At 41.2% G+C, this 20,299-nt stretch overlaps 1 protein-coding gene across 2 annotated transcripts in view; it reads left to right on the top strand.

The window, feature by feature from the left end:
• LOC110972255 (neuronal membrane glycoprotein M6-b-like) overlaps positions 1 to 20,299 on the top strand; it is a 45,772-nt gene that overhangs the window by 4,646 nt on the left and 20,827 nt on the right. The window contains exon 1 of one of the 2 annotated variants that reach the window (XM_051942152.1): positions 9,100 to 9,266. The exons of the other annotated variant lie outside the window; for it this stretch is intronic. Coding sequence (XP_051798112.1) covers positions 9,197 to 9,266 — 70 coding nt within the window. The 5' untranslated portion in view covers positions 9,100 to 9,196. Of the gene's footprint in view, positions 1 to 9,099; positions 9,267 to 20,299 lie in introns of those variants that run through there. 2 annotated transcript variants of the gene reach the window in all.

The raw sequence follows: 20,299 nt of genomic DNA, 5'->3' as shown, positions 1-20,299 counted from the left end.
ACCCTCATGTTTGCTGTCATATTTGGACTCCTCTTCTCTCCTCCTGTGTGTGGGCATTTTAAGCTCAGCCCCTGCGGCTACTCCACTACGTCGGGACCAGCCGCCGTCGAGAGGACTTGTTGCCATAGCAACGCAGCGATGCACAAACCTCCGAGGCGGGCGTCGTTTCAAATCCCGGCACATGCGAGCGGTCGTACATCTGATTGCACAGGCCCACGCAGGCAAAAAATAGCACAGCAGCCGCAAAAATACATATATAGATATATATAAGACCCAGAGACAGCAGGGGGAGGCTGTTCTCCTTCACCTCCCCCTGTTGCTCCTCCACCTCTGCAGAGATGATGATGAGCTGCTTTGCATTTCCTCCACACTCCACGGTGACTCACTGCCTTATCCCACATCGCTGCCGGCTGCTTTTCCGTACAGTAGGTCACAGGTGCAGCGGCTCCTGAGTCACATGACTCCTCTGGCAGGGGGGGTCACATGATGCAGGCGGGCGGTCTGAAGTGTGCGTTTTGTGTGTGTGTGTTTGTGTGTGCGATGGGGATGACAACGTAACATCATGTGGAGCAGACTGTGGACCAAATCTGGGCCAGCGGGATTAGCGGCTCGTCAGATAAATTGCTGAGCGGAGGGCGGCGGGGGGGGATGGGAGCGTAGGCGTGTGTGTGTGCATGGAGGTGTGTGTACGTTTTGTGTGTTTGTGTAGGTGTGTGGAGGTTAAACCATCCGCACTGACAGGAGTCACATATTGTAAATAAGGCCAGGAGGCTCTCTCAGTTTGGTTTTGTTTCTGGTTTCTGCGGACAGAAGGTGTTGGGACTATGAGAGCGATAAAGCTCAACTTTCATTGCCTCATGCTGAAGTGAAAACACAGAAGTGCAGGTGTTTGATGCAAATTCATGCAAACTGATCCCTTCATGCTTCGTCATCACCCGCACTGCATCAAAGTTTGTTCTCTTCCAGCTGGGGCGTCTCTGCTAATAGGAACATTTGTTGGGAACATTCCTTTAAAAAAAAAAATCCTGAATTTGTTTGGAATCATGCTGATATCTTAAGTGACTGTGTGTGTGTGTGTGTGTGTGTGTGTGTGTGTGTGTGTGTGTGTGTGTGTGTGTGTGTGTGTGTGTGTGTGTGTGTGCGCGCGCTCGAGCTGGATTAACCTTTGTCAGCATCCGACGGTTCCGTTCAGGGATGAGAGGGAAGCGTCTCCTTGGCGACCGACGACTGAGGGCGGGGGCTAAACTGGGTCACCATCACCAACCACAGATTAAAGGCCCGGATCTGTGCATACACACACACACATACACACACACACGCGCGCGCGCTGATGAACACACAAGAAACAGCACACACTCACACAGAATCTCTGCAGAGAAATTAGAGGGAGTTCTCAGGTGAGCGGTGAGGTAGTCGCAGCGTTCAGCTTCACTCTCTGCCAAAGGTTTCCCTTTTAGAGGAAGCCAGAAGCCCATTAAAATGGCAAGGATTAGACTGAAGCAACAGCGGGAGGCTCATAAAACCGTCGCTTACACGCCGTTAGTGTGTGTGTGTGTGTCTGCAGGCGTCTTTGTTGATGCTTGTTTTAGTGATGGCCTGTTTTCGCCGTCACTGATAAAACACCTAAATTTGACTAATGGAGTCAGATACCCAAACTGACAGGACCATGCAGGGGAAGCTGTGATCCAACAGATGCATGAACTGTTGCATGCAGGAGGAAAAATTAAAGTTAAAAAATGAAATATATATATTTTATCAGCTGCAACATTATAACCACTGAGAGGTGAAGTGAATAACGCCGATCATCTTCTTATAATGCAACATTCTGCTGGGAAACCTTGAATCCTGACATTCATGTTGATGTTTGACATGTAGCACCTACTGAAACATTGCAGGTCAAGCAACCCCACTAAGCCCTCAACCCGCCCGCCCCCATGGCATCAGCAGTCGTTGATGCCAGTTGCCACCCTCAAAAGAACAATACGCCCCGACACACTGCAAAAACTGCCTCGGAGGGGCCAGTTGCCATTTCAGCAAACAAGCCTTTTTAAACCCAATGGTTCCTGAAGATTCTGTAAATGTTTGCTGTGCTCAGATGGAGAGCTTGAACCAACTGTAACTACACAGTGAGGCCTGGTAGAGCTGAAAATATCTTCCTCGATGTTCCTGAAGCAGCAGCATCTCCTCCTGTGCAGCCTAGAAGTTTGCGTTAGACGGCAGAGACGGGCACAAATTGCTCTGAGCGGCGGCTGCACTGATTTCCCAAGGCTCCAGACAACAGAGCCTCTAGGTCACGATGAGGTCAACCTCTGGATCAGAGCTCGTGGCTTCACAGTCAGTGTCAGCGCTCGAGTGAAAGGGATGCACAGTGATCTGGAGCAGCGAGTCAGGAAGACAGTTAAAAGGTCAATGCGACGCCTGTAGAGAGGCTGAGCATCAGACAGGAGACAAAGGAGCAGCCTTAAAGACACAATAACCTTCATTTAGGTTCTTTGATGCTGTAAGCCTGTTGGAGAAGTGATGCATCTTTGTTCAAAGATCTGATGCTGAGATTTGCGATATTTTAAGATCGTTACATCTAAGGCAAATGAAACAAGAGCAAAATTTTGTTCAAACATGGGGAGCTGGATACATGAATCAACAATTACATTCCTGCTTTGGTAAATTTTTATGCACCAATTTGTGCATTTTCTGCATCAATTTATAGACGAGACGACACAAAAAGTGTTTTCTAGCCTCGCTAGCTGCTCTGGTGGTCGAACTCATGCACATCCTTGCATATTTGCGAAGTATAACAGCAGCCTGAAACCTTGATTATACTCTGTTGTGGATGTGTAGTTGTTGTTGTTGTACTACTCTTGTAGTTTTAGGGGCCATGAATATTCAGGAGGATCAAAGGAATCATCAACGTCAACAGGATTCATGCTCTAATGGATGTCTGTTGAAGATTTCCTCATCGTTCATCCATTGGTTGTTGATTTCAGTCTATTTCAGACTTTAATGCTGCTGACTGCTGCACCTCCACATTTTAACTCCGAAGACATGAAGCATCTTGTCGGTGTTTGCTTCCATTCACACGGGAATATCCACTCACTTATTTACACCCACTTACACTCCTCTGACGTTTTCAGGCTTCAACGCAGAAACACACTCGCTGCACAGCTCCAGCCTTCAGCGGAGTCGATCGTGGGAGTAGAAATCATTTTACTGATGCTGAACTTGATAAGGCTCCTTCCATTTTCATGGTTATCTTATTAATTAGGCTTCTGGCTCGTGGTACGTTCTCACTATTACATGGCCATGTGAGAAGTTTCTAGGAACTGATAGCATCGCTAAAAGATCTGAATCACTGCAGCCGGCCGGCAGTGTTTCACCACATCTCCATGGCAACAGCGGAGTATGTATCACTGTGAGATCACCCCGCTGTGATGTTGAGGATGTGACCACCTCGAGAGTCTCAACTTGTTGGAGTTCACTTTGAAGCTGATGCTCTTTAGGTGCTGCCGTGTCCTCCTTTTCTTCTTCTTTTCTTCTCCTCTCCCATTCGCTCCACATCTGCCGCCATGAATGAGCTGCGACGTCCTCATTACAGCGGGACGACCTCGTTTGGGCTCCACTTTCTCTTCTGTCTTGCTGTAATGAGAAGAGACAAGCGTTCGACAGGCGCTTGTCATTTCCCTATAATGGACTCCAAGAGTTGTGGAGGCAGATAAGAAAGTTTGAAGCAGCGGAGTCTCAGTGAAACCCAGCAACTGGTTAAATGTGACCCAGATGATACAGGATTCAGTGAAATGTGAAAGTCGGAATGCGACAAAGTTTGTATTTAAAACATTTACTGACATTTACACGCACACAAACAAGGACACTGTTTAAGGTTCAAACTGCAGGACAAGGACATGGATTCACCTTTGGTGTCCGTTGTTTCGCCTAAATGTCGCCCTGGTATTACTCATTTCTGGACAATACAATCTCCACATCATATAGCTGAAGGAGATTAAATACGAATCCACTAACCTGATCACCCCAAACACACACACACTACACATGCCTTTAATATGAGCAGCTTTACAGAGCCAAATTATTTGATTTCTTACAAATCTCTCCATTGAAACAATGCAGCATGACTCTGGGGGATGGCAGCACTGCCTCTTTACCCCACACTAGAATCTCTGTTTTTAAGTAGATTGCTATTTAATTTAGTGCAGATATTCATTGTACCCAGGGGATGTATCCTGCTGACTCTAGTGATCTCTCGGGTTTTCCTTTGTGGTTTTAGCACAGTGAGTGGATGGATTGGAACGCTTGTATACTTAAGAAGCACCAGCCTCAGCAGTGCTTTGTTTGTACTGCTAATGCGCAACAATGCTAACGCGCTAAACATGATGACATGATTAAAATTAACCTGTTTATCATCAGCATTGTTTTTGTGAGGAAGTTAGCATGAGATGATCAGAGCTGCTAGCTTAGCTTTGTTACTCTGCCAAGGAGGTGGATCCTCGGTGGAGTTATGACGATCAGTGTTGGTTTGTCTGTCTGTCTGCCTGTTAGCAACATTACTCAAAAACAGATGAATGGATTTGGACGGAATTTTCAGGGACGATCTAAATTGACACGAGGGCCAATTGATTAAATTTTGGCAGTGATTCAGCTTATAGTCTGGATTCAGAAATGTTTTAAAGATTTCAGAAATGATACTAGGAATGAGCAGCCTTGGTGGAGTACTGCGCTCTCCGAGTGATTTTCTAGTTTCATTTTCTGCTGGTTGAAGAACTTGTTCTGTGTGAGAAGAGAAGTGAAAAAGGAAAAATGGGGCAAATCAAGAAGATAGGGTAAAAATAAAGGATCAAAGATAGATTTAGGCGTGGATCAGGGTTGAATAAAAATGCTACAAGACTGTGCTAAGATACACTGCTCTCAGTGCTCCTGCGATGCTTGTAAGACTCCCTTGAAGTCCCAATATGTAAACATGTAGTTCCTAATCACAAAGGCCACATTTCAACTTGAATTTCAGCCGTTAGAATTTGTGTGATAGGATGAAGCCAAATCTAGCAAGTACGCCAGACTGAGAGCGACGATTGTGCTGTCATGGCCAACAAAAATATGCAGAATTGACGGCGAATTGTAGCATCTACGTTATTGCACCAAAGTTCAGGTTTGTTGTGGCTAATATTTTCCCTCAGACCCCTGAGGACATTATGAAAGATCTCAATGTTGACAGTCCGATCCTCGGAGACTATTTCATGGTGCACAACCACGTACATGTTGACGAAACCAACAAGCAAGCTCTTCCACTGTTGTTTAGTCTCGTAAAGGTAGCCAGACCCTCCTCTTGTCACCAGTGAGAACTTTTTGATCAATCCTTACATATGTAAACTTGCAGGTTGCGCTACAGTCTGCTGCAGGTGTTTCCAGGAGATCATTTGCTAGTCAAACACCCTCGCGACGTCTCACATTTCTTTTCACTGGTGATTTTTTTTTTTTTTTTTTTTTGCACATTCTGACTGTATATTAACAATTTAGCTGTGGGAAACCTTTTGTTGCAGTTTTCTTGGCTGGAATTCGGACATTTCTGACTTTGTGGCATCTCTGGTTACAGTACAATCCATGCGTGTTGCGTTGTTGTGTGACAGTGTGATGGTGAAGAGTGCCAGTGAACTCTGTATCTCATCTTATGGACAAGTCCTTAATCTGTGTGACCCAGCGAGGGATTATGGGGGTTCGGGGAGAAAAAATGGGACTTGAAACTCACCCTTCAAGCCTGATAACTGGCAGTTTAGAGTTTGTGCGACTCTGTTTGTGTGTGTTTCTTTCTTTTTGCAACGACAAATGAGTATTTCTTCCGAAAGATTATATTAACCGCAAAAATGAAATTGTGTCATTTTCTCTTTTTTTTTTCCTCATTGTGTGAGCTGCTGTTGTGTTATAAGGAGAACAAAACCATGACAGCACCAAAGCAAGGACACTTATTAACCTAAATTCTAAACTGTGTTCAAGCAGTGGATATAAATACGCTCACAGTCCCTCAACATCACATTATGTAAACTGACTGAACAGGATTTTTAAAAGGCTTCACATGCTGGTGTTTTTTCTGTTCCTGTATTGAGTCATGTCATGAAATTTGAAATATTTTGCTTTAATGTGATGATGTCTTACGTAACCTGAGAAGATCATTGATATAATAGAACACATCATGTGAATACATATTTAATAATAATCTTCATGGCTCAATAGTTACAGTATGACGTGAGTGAGGTGTTCCCTAGTGCTCTTTTTGAAGCTCAGTGATTCATTTACACTCATTTTCCAAGCAACATTTGCAGTTTGAGCCTCTCAAATGTTTGGTTTTTGTACAAGGTAAACTGAATATCTATCGGTCGGGCAAAAAAAGACATTAACAGACATCTCCTGTGGCTGTGAAAAATCGGAGTCATGAACTGATTAATCACAATAATCAGCAGGTTAATCGACCATGAAAATAATTGTCATTTGCTGCCCAGATAGGCTTGTGGAGTCCTTTTCTGTGCAGGATTCATGAGTGAAACTGTTAATTAAAGCTGAAACTAATGCTTTTCTATACATTTGATGGGCCAGACAAGAGGAACCGTTAGCTGGAGTTTAAATGTTACTGATGAATGATTCAGAAAGCGCACGTGTTTATATGGTGGCAGCTAAAGCTAACGTTCTGCTCAGGCTTTAAAAGAAATAATTCTCGGTAAACTGCATTTTTATAAAGTTTAATAGTGGATCAGGTTTCCTCGAGGCCTTGAGATGCATTCAAATGACAAAGAGTCAGTATGATCAGAGACCCTCTGTTGTTCAGGAGCATATGCTCCAGAGTGGGTGTTAATTTCAGGCCTTCGGGGTAAATGGATCCACCAAATGTCATATATGTCATGTTAGCTGCTGTGGTGTCTGATGTTTTGCTGGATGGGAACATCACCTCTGTCTGCAGCGTGAGGAGGGTTGGGGGGGATTTCCTCGACTGTTGTTGTGGGCTGAGCTTTGTCTGAATCACGGCCACGTGGGCGCGAATTAAAACCTTATTTAAGAGGATTCAGGACAGATGGTGTCCCATTGTTTGGGGATGTGCTTATTATTAGAAAATGGGGTGAATGGTGGAAAATGAAAACAGCCTCCGTTCCTCTCTGAATAAACACACCACACCTTGCTGGCTCCCATTGGATTGTTCTACCAGCCAATGAAGAGGGAACTGAGAGCCAAACAAAGGGCCCCACACTAAAGCATGGCACATGGCTGTTTAGCAGTTAGAGAGCTCTGATTGGTCCGAGCTGACCCAGTCAAAACACAACTCAATTGAGGTGAAGCTGTTTTTCACAAGAGTAAATTAAAAAAAAAAAATCAAACTTGACAGGAATTCAATAATAATGCAAAGTACACAAACATCATGCAGCTGACGTAAACCAATAAAACACCCAAACAATGATAACCATCAACAGCAGGCTGCTATAAGAACTCACTGACTTATAAATGAAACGCTGGAAAAATACTGGAAAATATTAGTAAATATTTTACTGTACTTTTACACGTTGATTGATTGGATCTATTTTTTTTTTTTAGCTGATTTAAACACAGAAAAAACTGTTTTTTTTACAATTGGCTGTAAAAATTCAAACAGAAAAAGAATCACCATTAGATACAGATTTTTTACAGTATTTTTACAGTACTGGCCCATTTGTTTAAGTAGTTAAAAATATTAACTAGTCCATATCCCAGAAGCAAACTGTTTTTTTCCCCCTCTTTTTCAGTCCAAAATAAAAATATTTTTATTTGAATTAACAACAAATATTTGTTAAAAAGCAGCAGTTTTTGCTTAAATCGACCATTTTTAATATTTGTCCTTATTATTGCTTCAACATCTGTAAAATAAATATATTTTAATGATTTAAATACAGAAAAGAAAAACAGATTTTAAGATTGAATATTGTAAAAGAATGAATCACTATTTATATAAATACCGATTTTTCATGTGGACGTTACTGACAGGTCCTGTTTTTCTATAGATATCTAGTACATTTTTTAAATTCTGTGATTTTACGAGATGTGATGTGTAATTTAATAAAACAAAAAAGTCTGTAAAATATCAGTTAAAAACATAGACCTAGACCAACATAGAAACATATTTGTTATTTTTTCTGAATATTATTCTGTGAAAAATTGCAAAATATGTAAAATTATTAGATTTTTGATGTGTTAACTACAGTAAAAATGCAATTTCACAATAAAATTTTGTATTAGAATGAATCAGTACACAAATGCAGATATTTGATGTGGATGTTACTGATATTTCTTCCTCTTTTTTGGGCATCTAGTAAATAAAAAATATTTGTGATTTAATAAAACATTTCAAAAATCTGTGAAAAAGCTGTTAAACTACTGACAATTTTAAATATTTTTTATGTTTCTGAACATTTCTGGACAAAATTTTTGTTGTTTTTTACTGCTACATTTTTTTTTAAATTCAGTTATTTTTTTTGTGTAATTTAATTTTAAAAACTACAAAATATCAGTCATTTGTTCACGAAATTCCAGTTCAGTGTATGATGTGTGTTTCTTGTGATTCTTAGCTTAAAACTTGGTGGAAGAGGAAGCTGAAAACCGGTTTTATCTTCCAGTTACTCTCTTCCAGCCTCCACATCTCCCTCCCCCCCCCCCCCTCTTTCTCTGTCAGCTCACCAGATGGAGAGGGGGCGGCGAGCGTGTGCACGTGTGTGCGTGTGCGTTCATGCATGCACGGTTAGCCATGAGTTTGCATATTTACATCTCCTGCACATTTTGTCCTCATATCCTCTGATCTGCTCGACTCAGAGTAAAATAAAAAATAAAGAAATAAAAAACTTGCAGCAGAATCCCGACAGACTGAAGGTGGTGGTGGAGCATCAGCTGACAGGAGGCAGAGGCGCAGTTGAGGGCGGTTTTAGGGGCGAATAGCGCCATAATTTGGGGGACACTAATCCTCAAATAAATCCAATGCGCCTTTGGATTGTTAATATACATATAGAGGAGGTTTAACAGGGAGGAGGAGGGGTGAGGGAGGGTGTGTGTGCACGGGGAGGGGAGGTGGAGAGAGCGAGAGAGAGAGAGAGAGAGAGAGAGCATCAAGTCACCACAGAGCTTCACCATCACACACTGGAAGACACAAGTGCAGAGCGCAAGGAGACTATATTCCTCTAGAATCATGGATGGAACAAAGCCGGCCATGGAGTCCACCGCTGAGGAGACCCAGGACGAGGGCCAGGAGAGCAAAGGTACCCGCTCCGGGGCTCACATTTGCACATTTTTCCTCATTTTTTCCCCCCCCATATGGAGACATTTGCGCAGCAGCCTGAGCGGTTTAACCTACTTGCAATGGCTTCTCCGACACAATAGCGCTGCTTCTCTTTTTTTTCCCCTCCCTCCTCCTTTGTGCGCTCACCTCTCCGTCTACCTGGAGGCGAAACGTGATCATTCGAGCGCAGTTTTAATTTGCGGGATATGAAGGGAAATAATGGAAGGAGGTGGGCTGCTGGGTTTATGGCGCGAGTATTAAAGCCAATTTGCTTTTTTTTTTTTTTTTTTTTGGCGTTGCTGCACCATCATGAGCTTATTTGGTGACAAAGCGGCTGCGCGCTGCGTCTCCGTGCGCGGCTGCATTGCTCGCCTTTCCTCCAGGTGGATCCTCCCGCTTCCATTCCGCTCTGTCGACGCTGGCTCGCAGTGCAGCGACAGACTTTTGTCTCGTATCAGCGCAGAGATCAGCTCCATTAGCTGGAGGCTGACAGGCAGACGCGCCATCAAGGAGCACGCATTCAATCCACCCTTTACAAAATCACCCTTAAATCTCAAGTGTGCGTGCAACAACAAAAAAAAGCACAAATGCGCACAATTCCACCCACAAATCGTCCCCAAACTGTTGCTCAGGCTGGATCTGTGTTGTGTAGGCGTGTCTTTGTGCGTCGGAGGGCTCGACGCCCATGCAGAGTGGATGGAACCGATTTGTTTTTGTGGTTTGGTAGTAAAATCACATCCTTCAGTTTTGGGGCAGCAGTGTTGCTCTGACAACAGGCTGGTGGCTGTGGCCTTGTTGTGTGCTGCACAGATGTGTACATCATGACATGGCCGCGTGTGTCCATGAACGACATGACGCCTGGAGGGTCACACACCTTTTTATCTGCATTAGTCAGAGGTGGTGTTGTGGCTCATTGTGCATGATGCCTCTTTGATACCAAGTCAGAGTGAAGCAGCCTGAAGGGCTTTAAACACCTCACGGCAGCTTTCAGTGATTTTTGGTTTCTTTCTTCTTTGACTGTGCAGATTTGTTAAAATGTGTGTGAAATTACGCATTTTTGACTTAATGTTTAATCTCAGCGTACACACGTTACAGTCAGATGTGACTTTTGGATGCAAATAGAGCTTCAGTGTTTAAAAAGGGGGCATTAAATGATGCTATTTTGGAAGGAAATTAATTTCTACTGTTCTATGCAACATGTATTCTTCGTGTTTTCATGCATGGTTTTACCTATATATGGCTTATTCTGCGCCCAGAACTGCACCTTTATTTTGTTCTGGTGAGGGTGATAGTGTGCAGTACTGCAAATTTCTCAACCCAGATTTTTGTATCAGTTGATCAATATTATCGGTTTAATGTCCAATATGTGCCAATATTAAAACTTTCTTTTACAGAAAGTAATATAGAAAAATATGTTTGGGCTAATTTAGAAACATATCATCACAGTTATTTCAGTGCAGCAGGTCAGACTCCACTCTATAACACTTTAAATGCAGTCTGCAGCACATGTAGCAGAGCAGACAGTGGTGCGAAGTCGAGTGGTGTTTTCATGATAAGCTGCTAACTCATTTGTCAAATACATAATCTTATCTAATATTATGTTTACTAGACCCAGACTGATATATCAATTGATAAGTGATATTGACTGATTTTTATTTTTTTTTTTACAAAATGTCAGTACTGTTTGTAGTACATGTAGCAGAGCAGACAATGGTGCGGAGTCAACCGGTGTCTTTATTGGAAGCTGCTAATTAGTTAAAAACTCAAACTTTCTTTTACAGAAAGTAATACAGAAAACATGCTTGGAGTAATTTAGAAGCGTATCATCCCATAATTTTTCCTGCAGAAAAGCTCTGACTCTATTCTTTACAACACTCGCAGCACAATCAGCAGCACATGTAGCAGAGCAGACAATGGTGTGGAGTCAATCGGTGTCTTTATTGGAAGCTGCTAATTAGTTAAAAAATCCAACCTTCTCTTACAGAAAGTAATACAGAAAATGTGTGGAGTAATTTAGAAGTGTATCATCCCATTATTTTTCCTGCAGAAAAGCTCTGACTCCATTCTTTACAACACTCGCAGCACACTCAGCAGCACATGTAGCAGAGCAGACAATGGTGCGGAGTCAAGTGTTGTCTTCATGGTAAGCTGCTGACTAGTTTGTCAAATACACAATCTAATCTTATCTTGTATTATGTGTACTTGACTGGTATATCAGTTTGTTGATAATATCAGCCGATATCGGCATATCACAAATATTGGTGGTGCCGATATTAGCACTTTCTTTTGCAGAAGATAATACAGATAAATATGCTTGGGGTAATTTGGAAGCATGTCGTTTCACAATTTTTCCAGTGAAGCAGTTCGACTCCATTCTTTACCATACTCTAAGTGCTGTCTGCAGCACATGTAGCAGAGCAGACAGTGGTGCGGAGTCAAGTAGTGTCTTTTAAATATAACATATTATGTAAATATACAAGCAATATACCAAAATGCGTTAATTTTCACCTTTGGCATTACAAAATATTTGGTAATTTTGTTATTTTTGAGTTTTAGGTGTATTTCATTGGACATGAACTCTGTATGTTAAATTCTTTAGTCTGATTTTTGTTCCAGCAGCACTGTTTGGACGCTGCTCCAGTGATATTGCTGGGTCACAGTCTGTCTATGACGTAAGGTGCAGAAGAGTGGGGTGTCCCTCAGCAGTGATGTTTCAAAAAGACATTACATCATCCCCTCCTGAGGCATGCTGCAGCATCCAATGAGAGCCTTCACCAGGCAGCTTCAATGGACAGAGTGGGCGAGCTTGTTTGAAGGCCCCTGAGGACGGATGAACGTATTTATAGTCAGCAATTAACCCTCTGAGTTCCTTAATTTTCTGTGAGCGGTTGATTCTCTGCTCAGCCGGACTGTTGTGCTCCAGGTGTGATGTTGTGCAACCGAATCCACCTACGCCAGCGGCCCAAAAATAGAGAGGATTGGAGGCTGGCCTGTTGGTCGGTGTAATCATTTGTGTGCGCCTTTGACATCTGGAATGTGACCATAAGCTTGTAGCATCCGTTAAGAAGCTGAAGATTTACAGTGGGGGCAAGAAGGCGAGAGCTGTCATGTAAGGAGATTGTGTCGGTGTTTGCCAGCATTTTTCATTCAGGAAGCGCAAGTATAGAGTTGGGAGAAAGCACTGGCAGATGGAAGACGTGACAGTCGAACACAGCCCTGAATAAAAATGAACAGCTTCGTATACTCTGCCGTCGAGATTTACCGATGATCTAATCTGATATTCAGCTTTTTTGTTAATGTTTGTATCATTATTTTCACAGCCGATTCCCATTAAAATCTATTGTATCTCGTCACCAGTCTTCGGTCTTGAGCACTGCCACGCCCACAGCAAGACCTGATTGGTTGCATGTCAGAATTAATAGCAAATCAGCAATGATGGATGAATCTCCAAAAGTTTTAATTAAATTAAACATGTAAAACATATATAAACTCAGACATTTTGTCAAAGTTTTGTGTCATCGCTGGAGAAAAACTGAAAAAAGTAAAAGAATCAAAGTATTGGTTGACCTCTCCTGATTGCTACTTTTAAGTCCAGGAACACGTTCAGTTTTAGAAGCAGCTGCAAGAAGGTAAAGTCCAATACATTTAATTTGTATCTGAGGAAAAATAAAGCAATATATGTGTCAGTTCTAACTGATTCACGCCAGGTTGGCATTCAAGTTCCTAAAATCCTCTCTCCTCTGGATTATTTATGTTTTATCAATTAGGTATTGATTGCATTATTATATTCTTATATTATTTTGAAAAAAACACCAAGATGACACCATTTCTCAAAGCCGAAAACTGGTATAACAGAAAAAATAGTCCTTAAATTACTCATCTATGACCAGCCGTTCTACTGGGAAAATTAACCAAATCTAAGCATAAACCATGATATTTCATCTAAATCAATTTATTCTACATGTCACATTTAAAAATATGCCCAAAATAAACCATTTGCTCTAATCAAATCCTGTTAAAGACTAAAAATTCTACACTCTCAAACAAAACCAGGAAGCTATCGATAGCGCAGTTGTGACCAAGAATCAGGTGACCAAAATTCACAGACTTTCCAGCTGAAATTTTATGATTTTTTCTTATGATTTATGACATTTTAACTGCGCAGAAGACATTTCTGAGTTCTCTGTCCTTTTAACCATTGTCGTTCTCTTTTCTATTCTAAGATATCCTGTTCTGCACGTCTTAGTCACTGTTCTTAAAAAATAATTATAATGGCTTTATGTAATGTGATAAAGTATAAAAACAAGTCAATAAAGCAGAAATATTAGTTTGTATACAGATTATCAGCCACAGAGCCTGTATTGAACAGTTTATTCTACCGTAAATTAACCGTTTTAGAGTCTGAGCTTGGTGCTAGCTTAGCATCCAGACTGGAAACATGCCGTGTCTAGTTTGATTAACATCTAAAACATCAGAAAGAGAGAGCCACCAGTGTGGTTTTAGGCCACATGACATCAGCTCCATGTTCCTCCATTAGCTCCACTAATTATGGGAAACAGAGTCCATGTTCTTGATTGCACCTCTGCTGTTTCTCCCTGTACGAAGCTGAGCAGAGAGTAATTACAAACTGGAAAATGAACACAGGCGCTTCATAATCCAGCTGATGTTGCTGGGAGTGGATTGATCTTTTTGCCTGATTGCTTCCTATAATCTCTAATCTGCATGTGCGGGGAGGTGCTCAGGAGTAGGATAACGAGACATCGGCTCTCCGAGGTGCAATTACATCTGACTTCATTAGGATGAGACGGTTTGATTAGAGAATCAAGCGTCTCCTGGGACGTTGGTATTTTTTACTTTTAATGCAGCTTTGAGTGCTCCAGAGTGGCCCTGAGAGCATTTCAGCCTCAGCGTCCGGCCTCCTCTTTGTTGTAAACGATTGGCCTGTTCACACACACCTTCCTGAATGTGTGTGTGTGTGTGTTCTTACATAACGCCGCTCTGGCTCGCCGTCCTTGGTTATGATGTTCAGATCAGAACCGTAAGAGATTACATCACCGTCTGGAGGGGTGCAGGTTTTTTGTTGAATTTTCTGCATGGAAGGGCAGCACACAGAGAGCTCCTCTTAATCACACTTTAAGGCTTTTTTTTCCTTCCTGCCGGTAAAATACTCAGTGTTTGACCTGTGCAGAGAGGGATTTTAAGATTTTGTGGGAGAGACTTAATAGAAGATTAAGCAGACTGAGGGGACAGGGGTTTATTTTGGGAAATATGCTGATTTGCTGAGAAGACTGATACCATTATCATGTTTGTATGTTAAATAAGGAGCTACAGCCAGAAGCCTGTTAGCCTAGCTTAGCACAGAGACAGTAAACAAAGGGTAGCAGCTAGCCTCGTATGAATGTATACAACACCAGAACCAACAAGTTACAGCATGTCATTTTCCAATTATTAAAAGAGAAAGGGGAAGATTCTGTTGGTTGCTTCCTGGTAGTTGGTTGCTACACAGTGAAATGTGTTTTTATTTTTGTGTTTCCCCACTTTGTTTGTTTCTGAGCTCCAAAACCCACTGCTGAATTGGAAAAGCATGCTACCCTTTTTTTTTTTTAATTGTCAAAATGGCTCCATTTATCAAAGCTAAAAACAGAAAGAGCCGTCAGATTTTCAACTTTCTGCCAGTCCTTGAACTATTTAGCTGCGGTGTGCCACTTTAAATCGCAAAATTTACCCAAATCTAAGTTTGAAGTCATGATATTTCTGCAAAATCACACAGCCAACAGCCACATTACAAGAATTCTATGACATTTTGGCCGAACTGGGCTGAACTGCTGGCTGTGTCTGGAGGAATTTGGAGTAAATGTTGTACATGCCAATAGAAGGATTTTTTAAGTTATTGTAACATAAGTAATGAAATAAATTAAACTTTAAAAAAATATGTGATTTCTGCTAGTCTAACTGCACAGGAGACATTCTGGAGTCATCTCTCTTTCTAGCTATGATCATGCTGTTTCCATAAAGATGCAGGACATTTCTTGCTCCTGTCATATTTTTCTTCACTGTGTGCTCAAAGTTCCTTACCATCATGTTTCTAACTATCACCAGGTGTTACCAGCGCTCTAAAAATGGTGACTTTTCTACTTGCATTCATGATTTGTATTCATATTTGTTATCTTTCTGCTCTGTGTACACACTGCCTGCAGTTCAGCCCTAAATCCCTGAATTTTTGTAGATTAACTGTTGGTCAAACCCAATTTTTTTCTTTTTGCAGAAGCTACTCAGAGCAAATGGTTATTTTACTTGATTTCTTAATTAAAGCACAAAGAATGAAGTGATTTTGATGAAAAATCACATCATTGATTAGGTTTTCTGACACAGACAGTTAGTTCCAGGACCACTGAGTTGAAAATCCAACATTTTTTTCTGATAAATTGTCTAATTATGGATGTTTTTTTGAGTAACATCCATGCAAGTTAAGCTTTTCATGTCACTTTGTATCTATTGTGAAGAGATAACCATACATTTCTAACACTGACAAGATTATTATTTCAGACAGAAGTGCTGTGGCCACTTCAGGTCAACAGGTCAGATAGCATTTAGCTAGCTAGCAAGTCAAAGGATTAGGCTTAGAGTTAGGCTAGAAAACAGTAATTTCCCAGTTATAGTTGCCTTCTGACAAAAAATGTTCTCTATTCTGAGTCAGTCTACCAATTTGGATTTCTATATTTCAGCTAAAACTGAATCATCACACTAGACTGAATCTCCACATTGCATAATTTCATGTATGTAAAGCAGAAGATTAAATATAGTGACAACTTCTCCAATTTATGTCCGCAAACTAATGCAGACAAGTTCTCACAAGCCAAAAAGACTGTTGGATTCATCAGTTGACAGACAATTAAACTGCAACAATTTTGAAAATCAGTTCATATTTATGTTCTTTAAAGCAGAGATGCTGAAATAATATCTGGCTTCTCAGATGTGAGATATTCTGGTTTTTCATGTCATCTTGGGCCCATGTGAAGGCCATTTTCTGACATTTAGACAAGAAGATTACAAAAGGAAGAACTGCTTTGGTTATCTGATCCAGGCCACACACATGTAGGATATTTTTTCAGTCATCTGAGAGAAACGCTTCGTCCAGCTGAGTCCAGGCCGAGGCCTTGAATCTAAAGGCCAGCCCTGTTTGATGCTCATCGGTGGGCCGAGGCGACCGGAGAGGAGTCGGACTGATCTTCCTGCTGGTGCTGACATTTCGATGGTGTTTATTGGACAGAATCCCTTCTTTGCTCTCTGACCTCGCTGCAGATCAGCCAATGCATGTTTCATTTTACATTTTGACCATTTCTGCTGCTGACATTAGTTTGAGTAAAACTGAATTCCTCATTCAACCTCTCCCTTTTTTATTACCTGAAGAAATATCGCATCATTGCAGTGTTTAATCTTGTTTTAAAGAGGATCGGCACTGACTTCTGCTGCTATTTGAATACACTTGTTGCAAGTTATTCCACCTTATAATCCACTTTACAAACCAGAGCACTAAGAAGAAGCTTCCTCTCCACGTTAGAGTACAGAAAATTCACCTCTCAGCCTGCCCATATCTATCTACATGGCTTAGCTAACAGCACAATTTCATAATATCCCAAACACTTTCGTCTTTTGCTTTGTGCTTGTATCGAAAATAACTGAAGTTGTTAGAATAATTGTGTTGTTTTCTGGCTGTTAAGGTATATTTAGAAGTAGAATTCAGGTGTGTTGATAAATTACCACCATCCTTGCTTCTTCTTCTTCTGTCTCGTCCTGATTCTCCTACTTATCTCTGTTGCCACACACACTCATGCACACACCCTCCGCTGATCCTGCTCTCGCCCTGGAGGTGTGTGAGGTTGTGGGAGCATGTGAAAGCCGTCACACAGAGAGAGGCTCATGTGTTCCTCATTTGAAGCCATTTGCCCAAAGCATGCTGTCAGCCTCCATCTGGATGTGTGTGTGTGTGTGTGTGTGTGTGTGTGTGTGTGTGTGTGTGTGTGTGTGTGTGTGTGCTTGTATTTGTTTACGTGTCAATGACCAGCAGTGGTTGAGGGGAAAGTCTGTGTCAGTGCTTTGCTTGCACTGAAGGAAAAAGCTCTATTTTAGCACACACATGTGGGCGAGACCGAGTGGTTCACCATTGTGCTCATATTCAGCCCTCTCAGTCCCACATTGTGGTCATATTTATATTTAAATGCGCTTTATTATCTGCATGCATGCACAAAACAAGCAGTATTTAGTATCAAAGCATCTTTTCTATTTATTGTCCTCATGAAATCTTGCAGCATTGGAGAAAATCTTTAAGAATAGCTTTTTTATTTCTTCCTTAAAAAGGAAGCTGTCAATTATGTGGCAGTGATGTGTGTATGAAATGATAAAGTTAAAATAATTTGAGCCAACAAGAGAAGACATATGTAAGAGAAAAATAATATGCTTTAAACTTCATATATCAGAAGTTAGTCCACAAAGGATTAACCTGTAAGCGTTTCCTTAATTTATTTGTTGTTTTTAATGAATTTTAGCTTTGCTAGCGGAACCAGGAGAGCCTATAACACTGTTATGCTTATATTAATTATGCTAAGACTGAAAATATGAATGTTAAAATAGTGACTAGCAAGACTACAGTTAGTGAAGGGTTGTGATAGTGGTAAACACAGCTCACACTGACCATCATATCATGTTAACATTAGCCTTAACCTCCAAAACTAAACCATACAAGCGTTAACAATCACCTTAAAATTTGCTAAAATTCATCACATTTTCTTCGGTTTTGCTAATACTAGTTACACCATTATACTAATTTTAGCCTTCTTAAACCACTATTACTAAAGTTTGCTAACATTACCTATTGTTTTTCACCATATCTAATGTTTTCTAACATTAGCCACCATATCTAAATGTTGCCAGCATGAGCTAATATGAGCCACCATATCCAAAGTTTGCTAATATTATCTCTATTTAGCCACTATATCTAAAAATGTCTAACATTCGCTTAGACAAGCCACCAGATCTACATTTCTGAGTTGGAAAGCATTTTAGCTTAATGTGTGATGTTTAAAATGCCATTTAAGAGCAGCGACTTGACTTAGCTAACTTAGTGACCATATCCAAGGTTTTCAACCATGAACCATCATTACTAACATTACGCACAATATGCAATGTTTGTTAACATTACTCATCATATGTAAAGTTTGCCATTAGCTGATGTTTGCCAACATATCTAAAGATAGCTAACATTAGCTAATTTTAGTCATGATACGTTTAGTTTGTTATCATTAGCATCCATGTCTAAAGTGTGCTATTAGCCAATAATAGCCACCATGTCTAAAGTATACCAACATTAGTTAATATTTGCCACCTTGTCTCAAGTTTGCTAAGATTAGTTCGTGCACACATAAAATTTCATAACATTAGCTCATATTATCAGCTTTATATACAATTTTCTAACACTGGCAGTGATAAGCCACCAAATCCAAAGTTTGCTGACATGCACTACTATTAACCATCATATTTAAACCTTGCTAACTGTAGCATTAAAGCCCTGCAATGAATTAAGCATGAGAACATTTTATTTGCTTAGAAATTTAACTTTAAACCTAAAACAGGATGAATTTGTGATTTTTCCTGTTAAAGGTTGCATCTAACTTCGCTTGTCAAACAAATATGCTTTTTATTTCAGCTTCTGAGATGTGAAGTTTTGTTGCTTTCTCAGTTTTATATAATCATTAAATGAATTTTGGACTGCTGGTATGGCAAAACAAGATGATGGGAGGAAGAAAGAAAAAACAATTCGTGCCCAACTGATTCACAGAGGAAAAATAACCATCCGTGATTAATAATGAATATAATTGTGCAGCCCTAGAAAGAAAGGCGCAACAGATTTGTATAATTGGAAAGAAACGCGACCACAAAACGTGGATTTGAATGCATCACCCTCCAACACTGCAGCTATGTTTGAACCCCAGTCTGCAGTGGGTATATGAATAGCAGCAAGTGGCAGGTTGGCGCAGCAGGCCTTGTTCCTGAGTGATGCCAACCTCCCCTGGCCTTCCTCCATCACCCACTGATGCCCAATCTGCTGCTCTCATCCACGGCCCATAAAACGCCTGATACCGATTAGCACTTGTCATCATTAGCCATGGATGACATCGATAAGTGACTCGCCTGAATAATGCGGAGGTCATTGTGCGTGTGCAGTTTCAGGCCAGAGTTCGTTTGCTTTTTATATGTATGTTCAGCCAAATAGTTGTGTATTTGGTGTTGCGTTATTGGAATCCTACATTTTTGTCTACTGAGCAAGTAACTACGTGAAGCCTTTGAGTTGCAGTAAATGACACTCATATTCGAGAGTTCATGCTCAGTTGGGCCCTTGTGCTGGCTGCACAAATGTTGGGCGAGTCCCTGAGGCTGCTGGAAAGTGAATCTCCATAATCACATCAGGGCGAGGGGGGCCAGCGGAGGGCCACCAACTTCTTTGACATCTCAGGAAAAGTGACATTAGCCAAGTTGGTTGTGTAACCGCTGAGCCATTCAGCTCGACGGCACGGCACCGCTGGCCAGAGGGGCCATTTTACATTTTTGTGGAACAAGAGTCGGACTAAGAGCGTTGAATCTGCAGATGGCAGCTCAGGACAGGTGAAGATAAAAGACAACAGAGAGGCTTTAGATCTCACTGCAGCCTAAAGCTTTTCAATTAAACTTCTTAATTAGACCAAATAGCCCTCAAGGAAGACAGTTTCTTGCATCATATCATGTGGCAATGATGCCTGAAGACACATAAACCTTGAATATTTGCTTGCTAGTTCTTTTTTATTTTCAGCAGGCACAGGCTCGATACAACGCTGTTTCTGTGTGCCCGATCTGTGGAATCAGTTCAGTGTTGTTTTTTCATACATTAAACATACATATGTGTGTTTAGCGTCTCCTGGGACTTGAGTCGTCCTCCCAGCTGGCTGGGTTTAGCTCAGATTGGCTGCAGAAACGGAGCAA

This window comes from Acanthochromis polyacanthus, chromosome 22, assembly GCF_021347895.1.
Source record: "Acanthochromis polyacanthus isolate Apoly-LR-REF ecotype Palm Island chromosome 22, KAUST_Apoly_ChrSc, whole genome shotgun sequence".
Classification (NCBI taxonomy): Eukaryota; Metazoa; Chordata; class Actinopteri; family Pomacentridae; genus Acanthochromis; species Acanthochromis polyacanthus.
Note: the sequence above shows the minus strand (reverse complement) of the source record. Positions and strands in the feature narration are given on the sequence as shown.